Source organism: Bombus huntii, chromosome 4 (genome assembly GCF_024542735.1).
Source record: "Bombus huntii isolate Logan2020A chromosome 4, iyBomHunt1.1, whole genome shotgun sequence".
In the NCBI taxonomy this organism is placed as follows: Eukaryota; Metazoa; Arthropoda; class Insecta; order Hymenoptera; family Apidae; genus Bombus; species Bombus huntii.
The window spans coordinates 15,871,336-15,885,607 of NC_066241.1; the positions used below are offsets into that span (position 1 = coordinate 15,871,336).

At 30.2% G+C, this 14,272-nt stretch overlaps 1 protein-coding gene across 1 annotated transcript in view; it reads right to left on the reverse strand.

Annotated features, from left to right (window-relative positions):
* Positions 1 to 14,272, reverse strand: part of LOC126865057 (neurotrimin-like) — a 256,318-nt gene that overhangs the window by 26,111 nt on the left and 215,935 nt on the right. The window contains exon 4 of the mRNA XM_050617135.1: positions 12,834 to 12,992. Coding sequence (XP_050473092.1) covers positions 12,834 to 12,992 — 159 coding nt within the window. The remainder of the gene's footprint in view (positions 1 to 12,833; positions 12,993 to 14,272) is intronic.

The following is a 14,272-nucleotide window of genomic DNA, read 5'->3' on the forward strand; positions in this document are numbered from 1 at the left end:
CATTAATGCGTACTGATTGATGGATTCTTAAATTTTTATACATTTAAACACTTTGTTAACCATACCTTCGATGTAGACTGTTCGTTTTATGTAATTTTAGAGCTAACAGATAAATCAAATGTATATGTAGGTATATTTATTGTCAGAAATTCTTTAACCTCAATAAAACTATATAAAACTTCTATAAACTATTGTAATATTTCATTCTATGTTTTCGAATAATTTTTGCGCAAAAGTCTTCTTATTGCTGGTTTTAAATCATTGCGTCCATGTCTTGTAAGTATATATACAGTGACGAGCAAAGTATAAACACACTCCGCTGATTTTATGTAAAAGGCGATAATACGACTAATTTTTCAAGTGATCGGTAATGATTAGGTAACAGTAACTACAAGCTGCGTCTGATTAACGAAATGTAATAGTTCATTTTCATTAATATTAATAATGTACAGAACATTTTACAAAAATGGACATCTCAAACCATGTTTACAGTTTTGCACTTTAATTATACTCATCGAATTAAGGTTTCAACCTAGTATTTCGTCCATTTTCCTTTACTTTTTTTTAATGCTTTTAATCTACGAGGCATACTGTCAATTAAATTTTTAATTATTTGTGGTTCAATATTGTACCATTCCTATTGTGTTCTTTCCCATAATTCATGAACACTTGAAGGTGGATTATTATATTTTGCCAGCCTTCTTTTCAAAATGGACGACAAATTTTTGATCGGATTCATATCCGGTCTTTGTCCTAGCCACTTCATCACAGAAAAATTTTGATTTTCTAGCCAGGTTTTAACTATTTTTGCAGTATTCTTAGGATCCCCGTCTTGTTAAAATACTACTTCGCGTTCATTATATCCAATGGAATTAACTACAAAAGGTAAATTACTTTGTAGAATGGTCAAATAATGCTCTTTTCGCATTATACCTTCGATTCGAACTAAGGGACCAACACCTCTGTGAGTAGTGCAACCTCAACAAGCCACCTCCAAACTCCATAGTTTGTTTTATACCACCTGGTTGATCATTATTCTCGGATGAAGTCCGATACCAAGACCTTCTGTCGGATTCGAATCTGTTAATTTTTGTTTCGTCACTCCATATAACTCTTTTCCAATCTTCAGTCGTCCATTCTTTGTAGGTGTCAACAAATTGTTTTCGTAATTTAATATTTTTGTTTGAAACAGCTGGTTTACTTTCTTTTTCCTTCGCTCGTAAACCAATTCTCTTTAAAGAGCGACGAATGGTCCGATTGCTAGCACTTATTTCGATTTCCTGAGCAGCAATTTTTGGTGTTCTGTAACTATCCGACCGAATACAGTGTGCAATTTCACGTGCTGCTCTATCCGAAATAAGTCGCGGTCTACTATTTTGTGAAGAAATTGGTGCACTAACATACTTTTTTTTTATTCTTGCAACTATCGTATGACTGACACCACATTTCTCTGCAATTTGCCGCAACGACAAACCTTTATCACACAAACAAATAATACTGTTCTTTTTATCTTCACTAAGTGGCTTCATCTTGGATTAAGCATATCAAACTGAAAAGTAAACTAACAATGGTGTGGAAAAGTTGACAGCAAAACAGTGGATAATCAGTGCTTATTGACAGTTTCGTTTCCCTGACATTTACATGTTATCATAAACGTTTCTGACGAAACGTGCAAAACTGTAAACATTGTTTCAAAACACAATTATTATAAAATATTCTGTACATTATTAATGTTAATGAAAATGAACTATTACATTTCGTTAATCAGACGTAGCTTGTAGTTACTGTTAGCTAATCTTTACCGATCACTTGAAAAATTAGTCGTGATATCGCCTTTTACATAAAATCAGCGGAGTGTATTTACACTTTTGCTCGTCACTGTATATTGTTCCACCAAACTTTACTAGCTAAAAATTTCAGTTATTTGGAGAAATGCGAGATCTCTCAGATAGAATTTTTCTACTCCTCAGTATGATGTATAAAATATTTGCCTCCAGGTTATTTTTTTCAAATTTTTCCTGTTTAGAAATGACTAATTATTTTGTTATGTAAAATGATCAATTTAGTTCCCATAATATTTCAGATAATAATATAGTAACTTTTTTAACGCATAATAAATCGTTATTTCTTTTATCAATACTTTTGTATAAATACTTTTGCACTTGTAGCCCATGAGACTCCTATGAAGTAAGACATGATATGACGTACTTATACATATTCATGTAGCCGTGTATTTATACATGTTATACACGTTACCGTGTACTTGTACATGTTATATATGTGTTACATGTACTTATACGTTTTACTGGTTCTACTTTTTACATTACATTTACATATTTACATAGCTATGATGGTACTATATTCAAACATAATAGTTTCAAATTACAAAATGCCAATTTCCATGTTTACATATTATACAGAGATTCTCTGAAAATGCATATTTCTTATGTTTTTATTAGGTTTCTAATAATACATATTTAAAAGTGCAATATATTTAGAGAATATTTAGAAGAATATAAATATAAAATAGTATCTGATAATAAGTCTTCGTTGCATACATTTTTCTTGTATGTTCTTACTTATCTTCGCTATCTATGCCACATTATACAAAATTACAATAAAGCTATACTTTTAACTTTGAACTAATCGATTCAAAGTAAAGATATCTTCTCATTTTTTCTAGATTATCAAATGTTACATTAATTAGTGTGTAATTAATATAATTTATTTTTGTAACTAAAAATTAAGCTCTTTGTTTGACTAAAAGAAAAGTTATTGAAAATTAATTTTCTAATTACTAATTCTTCATCCTTAATACATGATTAAATATAAGTTTTATTATTTGAATGTTATCATAATTTTTTCGTTTTAAATACACTATTTTTGGGATAAAAAAAATATAAGTATGGCTGTAAATATAAGCACGAATTAGACAAATAAAATGATAGTATATGCACGTGTAACGTTTTTATTTGAACTTACTCGGTAAAATTTCAAAGTCGTTCCTCTTCAGGACGGTGTCGCACGTAAAAAAAGGTTGAGTCTAAAACTTTAGCTTATTTCTGCATTAGAAACACAGCGTGAGGTATAAAAGAGAAAACTATATATTATATTCCGAACATAGTTGGAAAAACGTTGGATTAAAATGCGTAGGCATATCATGGATGGAATTAGCATTCTAGAATTTCTCTCCGTCATTCTCTTTGAATACTAATTGACTAAATTGTAATTTGTCAGTAAATTATACAGTTGAAATGTCATTGCAAAACTAAACAATTCCAAATAGTTGAAAATAATTTTTTCGATAATCATTAATAACAATTCATGAAGCAAATACTTCTTACGTTAAGTACTTTGTAAAGTTTCACGCATAATTTACCTTACTGAAAACCGTATTTATTCGTATTAACCTGTACCTGTATATAGCTTGTTTATCGATTCATTTAGCAGGTCGGCAATCATTTATGAAACAGTAGCGTTGATTCCACATCGCAAGAAATCCATAATAGCGTGGTCGAAATTAATGTTAACTGACCGAGTCGCTCTTTACTTCTGCACCTTCGATACTGCGTCCGTTCCTGGCTTTTTGTTAGTCCGTTTAATCTGAGTAAGCATTCGATGCTCTGAATGCATTCCTGGCGAATTGCATGGTGTACATAACGCTTGTCATGAATTTCTTGTTAATTGTAGATTACTCGGAGAACGTCTGATTATATCGCGTTATAGCAAATATAATTTGGTTATATTCTCGAGTAAACGTAGACTGTCGAATAAGAAGAATGAAAATGTTAAGTATCTCAAGACGTATGTTTTATAACACTATATTAAATATTTTTTCTTAATTAAGATGTCCTATTTATCATTCCGAAATATCCCAGAAAACTGAAATTCTATCATTTGCTTTGTGACATATTTATCTTTCCTCGTTAAATTAAAAATATTTAGTCTTTATACTGCAACAGTCTGCATAATATAATTTTACTTAAAAAATTAAAAACATGGGAAACTAAAGTAGGATCATTACAAATTTTTTCAGAAAATCCTCGGAGGTTTCCTAATTTTGAGAAACCACAACAATACGGATGATACGTTTTTACCCACAAATGCCAAAAATACTAAAATAAAATTTATTAGGAATTAAGTATTTATATTCCACGGAAGTGGTGTTCTCGATTAAAAATAAGAACATACAGAGTCTAACATAAAGTTTTGGAAGGTGCAAGAATATTTTTCAAATTTGTATATTCTAGTGACCTAATCATAGAAAATGGTGTATGGTTTGATAACATGAATTTAAATCGAATAATTATGTGTTATTGTAATTATAAAGAAAGATTATAGCAAATATTCATACACAGAATGTGTCTTATAACACGGATTGGATTGTATGTATAAACTTTTGTTTCACTTTGATAAATGAAATTTGAATTCTGTCTTAAGCCTCGTTCAAATTAATGCAAGTAACTCGAAACCCCTTTATGTATTTGGTTAACTTGAAATATCCTTTCATATTGTCTTATCTTTATTTCATCAAGTCACTTGACTTCAAGCTTCAAGAAAGTTTGTCTGGTTTCAACTATTTCCTCATTTGAAGAGAATAGCAGTTGTTATGTTATTCCGAGTTTCGTACTTCTTGACATTTAACTGCCTAAACCAAGTCGATTTCTTTTGAACTTTATATTCAGTCACGTATACACTTTATATGCATAAAATTCGTATTATATTCAGAATTATAATTAACATTATAATTAATATCTTACATACATAATGTATAACCAATACCTTTATTTTTCGTTACACATTTATTTGAAGCCACGTTACTGGAATTCAAACGACTTAAATTCGAGTAACTAGACTAATTTGGTGAAGCTGAATCTAATGAACCACCTGACAGGCATCTTATGATTGTACGTCAAAAAAAGGATAATTATGCGCTCTTGAAAATCGATTCTATCCATGCTTGAAAGCGCCGATGTCGTAATTCGTAGCTTTCTCTGGAATGTTCATTGTGATTTTTCAATTAAGTTGTACGAGAAAATATATTCTTGCTTTTTAAATCAGAATTAATATTTTCAGAAATATAACTTCAATAATAAAAACTTCGCTGAATGGATGGAATATGATTTTGATGTTTATTGACAGAGGTGTGATATGTGATATTATTATTTATCGCATGCACGTTGCCTGTTATTAGGCATAATATATTCTTATCGACAACAAAGAGCAAATGATATGAACCGACTGTTGAGTCCAAATTCATCAATATTCACGGGGAATGAAAGAGAGAAATTCTAAAATAATAAACAATGTCGTCCACTTGCCACGCAAATTGTTTTTTTTTATTTTTATTTTTGTGATGTGTGAAATATGACAATTCAGCGTCACTAATTTAAGTAGTAAATACGATTTTCGCTAAAAGTTTAATTTTTAAATATGTTTTCGTAAGAATATCATCCATTATTGTATTTATTTCCTGTCATTATATTATTGTTACATGCATATAATTGACAAATAATGGTAACTTACATCACAATATACATACACATACAATACATACAATACATACAGTTACATAATTTTCACAGTCTTTAATACCAATTAACTTCTTTACGTAGTCTGTTCATTAATCAGATGAAATTCTTCTGAAAAATAAAAATATACTCAATACTGATTCATTTCTTACGACATAAATTGAAAATACGAGAAAGATGTTAAAAGATAGCGGGAACATAAAATACAAAGTAGAAGAAAGAGATAAAATTATAAAAGATGCAAAACTGTAACAAACTTGTAGAGGAAATTATTTCAAATTATGTATACTGCTCGTTAGAGGATTTCAGCTTCTATTTTTGGTACGGTAGTGTCAATGGTGAATACAGTAGTAACCGCACATAGAGCATGGCCAGTCGGAGAACGTAAATCTCACAGTGGAAAACTAAAAGGCGGTCACACTGGCCGTTCCCGGTTGAATTTTCGATTCGTTGAGCTCTAACTTTGTCTACCTAAGCGCTTAATCTCTGCGCGAAGCAATTTATGTTATTGAAACGCCTGTCGACTCTGCCCTCTGTAATCACTTGCATACGAGATAAACTGTAAACCACTGACCGAACCACTCAATATACTCTACATTCCTATTTTAATTAATTGCTTGTAATCATTGATAGCTTATGTATTAAATACTAATAACTAGGCTGTGTTACACACTATCAGGCCTTCCAGTTGACTGAAATGAACTGATTGACGAAATAAGTTGATTATTTTATCCTTTTGAAGCAAATAATTTTTGCTAGAAAGATAACATCACAAGCAACGAACCCTGTTGGCATATTTCATTATGCAGATTGTCATTATACATATGTACGTCAAACTTGAAGTAGAGAAAAGATACATATAACAAATAACCCTCGCAAATGTGAACATCAAAGGAAACAGTGGTGTGTATATGTATATGTTTTCACATCGACAGAATTGATTTTATGATCCTTGTTAGGGTTAATCATTTTCTCTTCTTCTCTGTGAGGATTATAAACTACTAAAGTCTAAACTCCTTTTTTTACCACCCATATGTATGTAAAATTAATGAATATATATTCTAGATTAATCACATAAAGATACAGTAACTTGATTTTCAAATTTTTCAATTTTAAATTCAATTCTATTCAGAGCTAGGTAAAAATAAAAGAATTTTGTATACTTTCTTTAAAGAATAAATTAGATTTTTCTAATGATTTTCACAATTAAATTTTAAATAATTTCTGTAGTTTTTATTTATACAGTTTTGTTTCATACGGGTTCTTAATTAAGTATCTTTTTATTTAAATTAGACAGTAGATTTTGAACGCCAAATATTGAAATACAAACAATACATATAGAATCGAAAATTTAACGGTTGTTGGAAAACTAAAAGAATTTACGAATGAGGTCAAGAACCATAAACAAGTTTTCCGAACCACAAAGAATCGCGCATTGCTGTGACATGTATTGACAAAACTTTATTTTCCGTTCGTATTTGCGCACAGTTTCCAGCAAATAGATTTGACCGTTTGTCTACGATTTTATTCACACATACGTAAATGCGAGCAAACCACTTTCCGCGAAAATGGAATCCAAAAAATAAAATACATAAAAGAGGAATAGAGAAGCTATCGAGAATGCATTCGAGAAAGTGAAGGCAAACAAGCAAGAAGAGCCGAATGATCAAAGTCACAATTTAATTCGATTAAGGATTATTCATCAAAACCTTTTCTACTGCGTTTATGATTTTTTTTTTTTTTTAGACGTTTTATTGTTATTTCAGAAGCACAAACATTGCCTCTAAAGATGTGCACAATATCTTATTTGCAATTACGTGTTTCATATTGAAAAAAAGGGAAACATAAAATATACCTACATTATCGCTGATAAGTATCCAAAAACTTTAGCCGATTTGTAGAAACAGAACATGAATGTTAGTAGAATGCATGAATTAATGAAAAACTAATAGTTAGAAGCAATCTTTATCACTTCCTTGTATAATCAACAAATCGTAATCATTTGTTCAAAAATTTACTGGTAATATATATTAAAATTTGAAACGTGATTTATCGATGTATCCATTGGTTTCAAAAATATCATTGCTGGAATTTCACAGTCTTTTTTTATTTCCAATAGCAGTAGAAGCAATTTAGACGTTGAACCTAAGTGAAATATGTTCATTTCTGCAGCATTTTTGAACGCATATGTCCACCCGTTACCGTAAATATACGATGGATCAGACCAAACATTTTCGGAAGGAATTTGTCTGGGTGTTACAAAACCTAGCACACACGAGAAGGCATTTAAAATACAGGAGACATTTTTCTTGTAACTGGCTCGGCATTTCCAGTGAGAGAGAGAATGTAGGCAGCAGTTCGATGCGGTCGAAAGACAAAGGAATGATAAATCGTTACTGTGTCTCGCGAATAAAGTCTTTGCAATTGGCCGTGTGCGAATCAGTACGTACGTATTACTTGGTATTATTGTGCGAAACGCGGCCTGTGTATTTCATTCTAACGTCATCGGCATGCCAACGTGCAGGTGCAGTGCAACGACAGGACCGCTGCATCACGCATCATAGTCGCTAAATAAGTTTGAAAGCCGCCGGTGATAAATTTTCATTGTACCTTCATCGTACGTCATATATTTCTTAGCCCTCTACCGTGTTCGTATAAATGTGTATCGGAAACATTTTTTCAAACGGCGTACGCTGTAAATATTGCAACATGAGCAAGTCAATAATTCATTGACCAAGCAATTCGAGTATTCGAATGCAAGACAAGAAGTATTAGTTAAAATCTTATTGAGAAAACCTATAGACCGATCTTTAAAAATATTGAAGTACAAAATGAGAGCTATAGGTGAAAAACATATATAACAAGTAAAATTCAATATATTGTCAACCAACTTTACATTAAAGCCATCCTTTCATTTGATTTGAGGATTAAACATGTATTTTTGCGACTTTCTTGAACATATATGAACTTATTGATAACATTAGTTATGCAGATTACTAGACTAACACTACATAATACAAAATACCATAGATTCATTACTTATTTTTGATAGATTTATGTCTTCGAGTCTATAAAAGACTTTTTTTTAGTTCAATGACATAAAAGTCAGAAAATCAGTAAAAAAATTTATTAGTTGACTTAAGAGAATTTTTTGTCCAGAATTAGGTATTATTAATCGTATTGATATGGTTCTGGTATATAACTGAATATTGAAAATATATTTTTATTCTACCATCTCCTAGGAAAATTCATCTTAAAAATTCGAAAATGTGTCAATATATTATATTCCTCAATTATTATTCTTCTACAATATACGTATGTAGGTGACACTCTTTTGCATGCAGTTCTAGTTACGTGTAAAAATTCATATAAACCAATTAATCAACCCAACAATAATACACAATGCACTTGATTGACTTTTAAAATTCGTTATGTTTGTTTGCAAATTTTATTTACATAAATTTGTATACGATCAATCATCGATGATCCACTATTATACATCCCATGTATGTGCCATATCTATCTTTATTTCATTCATCTTTTTTTTTTGCCTCTTTCTGTCCACAATTACGTATTCGCACTTCTACATTTTTGCCAAGTTTCTTCCCAAGATTACGTATTGATTTTGTATGGTAAAGACCACATTCAATCGGATGTTGTAACTGTTCAACGGCTGGAATCTGTTCAACGACTGAAATCTGTTCAACAGCTGGAATTTGCTCACTTGAACTATAAACAGTTTTTTAGTTTTTTCTCTCAAAGGAAAAAAATCCGCTGCCGTCAGATCTCATGAACAAGGAAGCCGCATGGGAAGAGCAGGTCTACATTCTATCCACAGTGATCCAAACTTTTCGTTTAAAAATTAGTGATCCGGTCGGCTATATGGAGCACCATCGTGCAACAAATGAAGTGACGACTCTGCCGTAATATATTTTCATGTAATTCGCTTAGGAGACATGAACACAAAAATTGCAAATATGCTGTTGCACTTTTTATCAATGTAGGCAGAATGGTAGGGCCAATAATATGATTTTCGATAATTCCTGCTCATACGTTTATGGTGAATCGTTCTAGATTAAATTTTTCAACCATTGCACAAACATTTCTATAAGTCCAAATCCTGACATTTTGTCGATTGAGGATGCTACAACTTGAAATATTGCTTTCATCCGTAAATGATACACTCCAAAATACACGCTCCAAAAAGTGTGCATCGCGTTGCAGCTTATGCAGCATCCAACGGCAAAAACTTCGTTGAGTGGTGAAGTCATTTGGTTGGAGTGCTTGAACGTGGTAAATTTTGTAAGGACGTAAGCCTTCTTCTCCAATTATGTGTCGCACCGTCAAGTGAGTGATTCTCATTCGACGAATTATTTTATGTAGGTCTAATGGCGAATAAGCACAAGCAAAGGCCATGATTAACGTATTTTTCTTTACGTCAATTGGTACGGAATCGACCTGCATACAGATGTCGCTATATTAAATCATGATCACCAAATTGTCAGCATAGCAGTTGAAAATCACATCGTCATTGGTAGCATCGTCGTGGTTTTTATACTTACTTTTTATACACCCCGTACATAAGTCAATAGCAGATTATTCTAATATATAATAGTACATATTGTAAGTATAATATGATATTCGCTAATAACCCTCAGAGGTAGGTGTAACTTTAAATAAATAAAATGCAGTGAATAATTATAAGCTCACTCGTATTTTTAAATTTTTCATAATATTAAAACAAAAATTGCCAAAATTGTTTATATAATTTCATTATATTACAATATAAAACAAAATTGAAGATACAAGGAACAAAAATTTTCTTTTTTGAAGCCTGGGAAAAATGAAAGTTTCTCTTAAAATTATGTTTTTAGCTGTGAAAAAATATAAACTCGATGTTAATTCTGTTACGTTTCCATTCAGTATTTCGTGAACTCCTTCTTATTTTTATTTACTTTTATTAATTTGTTAGGTACACTACCCACTAACATATTTTTTTTTTTTTTTTAAGTTCAACGACATTTTCTTAGATAGGTTTCTTCTCCTGATCGTAGACTTTTCTTCCTGGAATTCCCCACAGGTTCTCGATCGGGTTCAGATCAATGTTCAATACTGCCCATGGTAATAATTCTATTTCGAAATCTTGAAACCACTTTTCTGTAGTGGCGACTATATGAATAGGAGCATTGTAATGTTGAAAAATTGTCTTCTTGTCTTCTATTTCGCAGAAAGGCAATAATTCGTTATGTAACATTTGATATCTTATAGCGTTCAATTTACCCTACACAATAACAGTTTTACTTAACATATCAGCCATATCAAGAGTATAACAAACATTGTCAATCATTTCTTAGAAATATTGAAAAAATAATGCAGACAATGCGTTAGAGTCTAATGTTATTCACAACATTGTAAAATAAAAAAATATATTTCTAACGTAAAATTAACGTAAAATTACATGAACTTTTTTTATTATCTGGAATCTGGAATCACGCTTTATAAATATCGCCTATATTTTCTAACCCTTTGTGTATGTATTGACAAATTTTATAAATCTAAAAGTGAATAGAATTTAAAGTACACGAAAAATTGAGACACAGCTATTTCATTGTGAAATGTGCCAGTGACGTCCCATTTTACTGAAAACAGCTTGCTAGATGTATATATTGCAGTTATTTATCGCTTTTTACAAGTTACACTCTGCCTATCAATTGATTTTAGGAAATTGTATAATAATCGCACAAAATGTAATAGGTACCTAATTATATGCGAATAAAATACACTTCCTCAAATCTTTATTTAAAGAAAGGAAACAATATTTATATTCGATAAGGTAAGTTGTTCCGTATTACAACGAAATTACTGTAAATGTAAACAAATTTCTATTTGCAAGTAGGTAGTAAAATCAACATTTGATTTAAGTTACTACGTTTTATTAAATTTGTTTTATAAAATTATGTAATGTTAAATGTTAATGTAAAATAATGTTAAATTTTACAAATCAAAATACACACATGTATATAAAGAAAATTTTAATTATTCTTATACTCACATAAATGTAGAAAAATTTTGTGAAGTTTCCTAGACTTAGTACTACATTTGGCATACTGCAAGAAAATTATACTAAAGCGGTATATGTACAAAATTGTAATTATTTTGTATAATTTTAAATATATAATTGATTAGTTTTTTCATCTATTATTTTATTGGTAAACTACAAACGGCAAAGAGTTTAAATCTAACACCCTGCGAAGTGCACTTGATGCACTTTTCTTGTAAAAGTTTCCCATGTGAAAACATAGCAGTGCAAGATCTAATCTCAGAAAGGAAAGAATTGCACCTCCCAGATTCATCAATCTTCAAGGATAATGTTCATTTAACCATCGTCACACTTGTCTTCCGTAATGTTTCAGGTATCTATCGTTTAATTGTATCCGCGCCCACATACACATGCACACATTCATCAGTAAAGGAAGAATGAAACACTTAAGAATAATTGACAAATCATCATTTAGGAAGATAATTTGAAAAAAACTTATTTTAAAAATACTTCTAATGGTGAGGTGCTTACATATTATGTTAGAATTGTTAAATTGTGGAAAGATATTTAATGAATATTATTTATTTAGTTCTATGTTTAATTACTTGTAGTTGGATCTAACATTAATGAACATTTAAACATTTGATGCAATTCGATCAAAAAATTGATATTTTTGTTTTATTTTCAAAGTTATGTTATGTTTGAAGAACATTTCTCTACTGTTGACTATTTAGGAAGGAATACATCTGCTTAATTCAACTTTTATGTTTATCTATAACGAATACCTGAAACTTCATAAAGCTTATTTAAACTTTTAGAGTGTGATTAGATAGGTATTTCAATTACTATTATATCCCCGCATTGAAGAGACATAATAACCTAACTCCGCAAGATTAGGTTTCATTAGTCTTTAATTATTACCCTTATATCTATACTAACTAATATTAACTATTGTTTTTATCAGTAGCTATTAATTGTATATGATTGCCAGATGATAAGATTAAAGGCTAAAAAATTAGTTTAAAGAGGTTCATACAAGATATATCTTACTTGCAATAATTTGGAAGCATCCAAACACATATGGACGGTTTTACTTGAATTGTATTAATGTTAGTCTAACAAAAATAGCTTTTTAATATTTAAAATTCAGTATGGCATTTATATCATATTAGGTAAAAAATAATAGATTAGATTTGACGCCCTTACGTTAGGTGTAAGGTTAGGTTTCAACACCAGATGTAGATTTCAACATTATCCCTTACCTTCTTCGCCATTTCCAAGGAGTATAGTTTCTCCATCTTCTCGTCTCCATGTAATATTTGGAGTTGGAGATCCTTTAGCAGCGCAACGTAATGTAACGTTGCTTCCTTCTCTGACTATCATATCCGTACTTGTCATATAGTCTAAAATATCGGGCGGAACTGAAAAGAGAAAAATTACAAATTACACTAAAAAGGGAAAGGTTATAAATTATTATTATTATTTATTATTTTATTTATAAATTATGTATTATTTTCATTATAAATTATTACGTTAAATCTTTCTAAAGATTCTAGTCGGATTTTTCTGTCGCATTTTAGTTCGCTACGATGTAAACTTTTATTATTCTGTTTTAAACGATTCTTGTGTGATTTATAAATAAGGCTCTAGTTGAAAATAAATATGCATTTGTATTTTTACCGTAATCGACGACGGAGAAATTTACGAGCGAAAATAATCCTGATAAGTTTCAACAAGAGAACAAAAGTATTATTAAGACTAAGAAATTGTATGAAGCTTCTAAATCGTATATTCTTTCAAAAGATATGGAATTACTAAAGAAAAATCATCAAAACATTAATTATATTTGAGTATGATCAAAATAGAAAAGTACTTTCCCATCTCTGCTTCAACAATACTTTAAAGATATTTTCATTAATCCGAATGATATTCAAAGTATTAAAGTAACTTAGTATTAAACATTAAAAATAATTCTTGTGTAAAATTCTATAATATTTGCCCTTATAGTGGTAAAAAATACTTATTGTTAATATGTATAGGTGTCACAAATTTGAAGAGTTTCAAAATATTTACGACAAAGATAGTAATAAAGGCTACAAAAAACACAATTTATAACACGAAAGAACCCACTTTCATAAGAAAGTGAGAACATTTTTAACAAATTAAGAAGTAAATTAAGCTTAAGAAGATTAAAACCATTTTTTAGCAAAAGATCCAATATTATTTTTTGATCAACCTAATACAGAGTGCTTCGAACAGTAGTACACGTCCTATTACGCGGGGAGTAAAATTAGGTAATGGTGTTCCAAGCATTGCTCTAACCACTAAACAGAAATTTGATCAGAATTAAGAAGAAGTACTCACTTTTCCCAATTCTTAAGAAACAAATGATAAAACCACCATAAATATTTCTTAAAGTAGATAATCAATAACAAGACGCATACACCCTCAGCTACTACTGTAATAATTATTACAGTATTGTTTCTTTCATTCAACAGCACAGTGAATACGGATATATAATGCTACAGCAATTAAGCTTAATTAATCAAGAATTTTCAATATCTATAAGTAAATATCTGAGTACGTTAAAAAATTAAATTACTTATGTATATGAAATGTATGCGTAGATATCTATATAGGCATACAGTTTTAAATAAGAGAAAGATAATCAATAATATATCAAAATCAAAGAAAAATACAT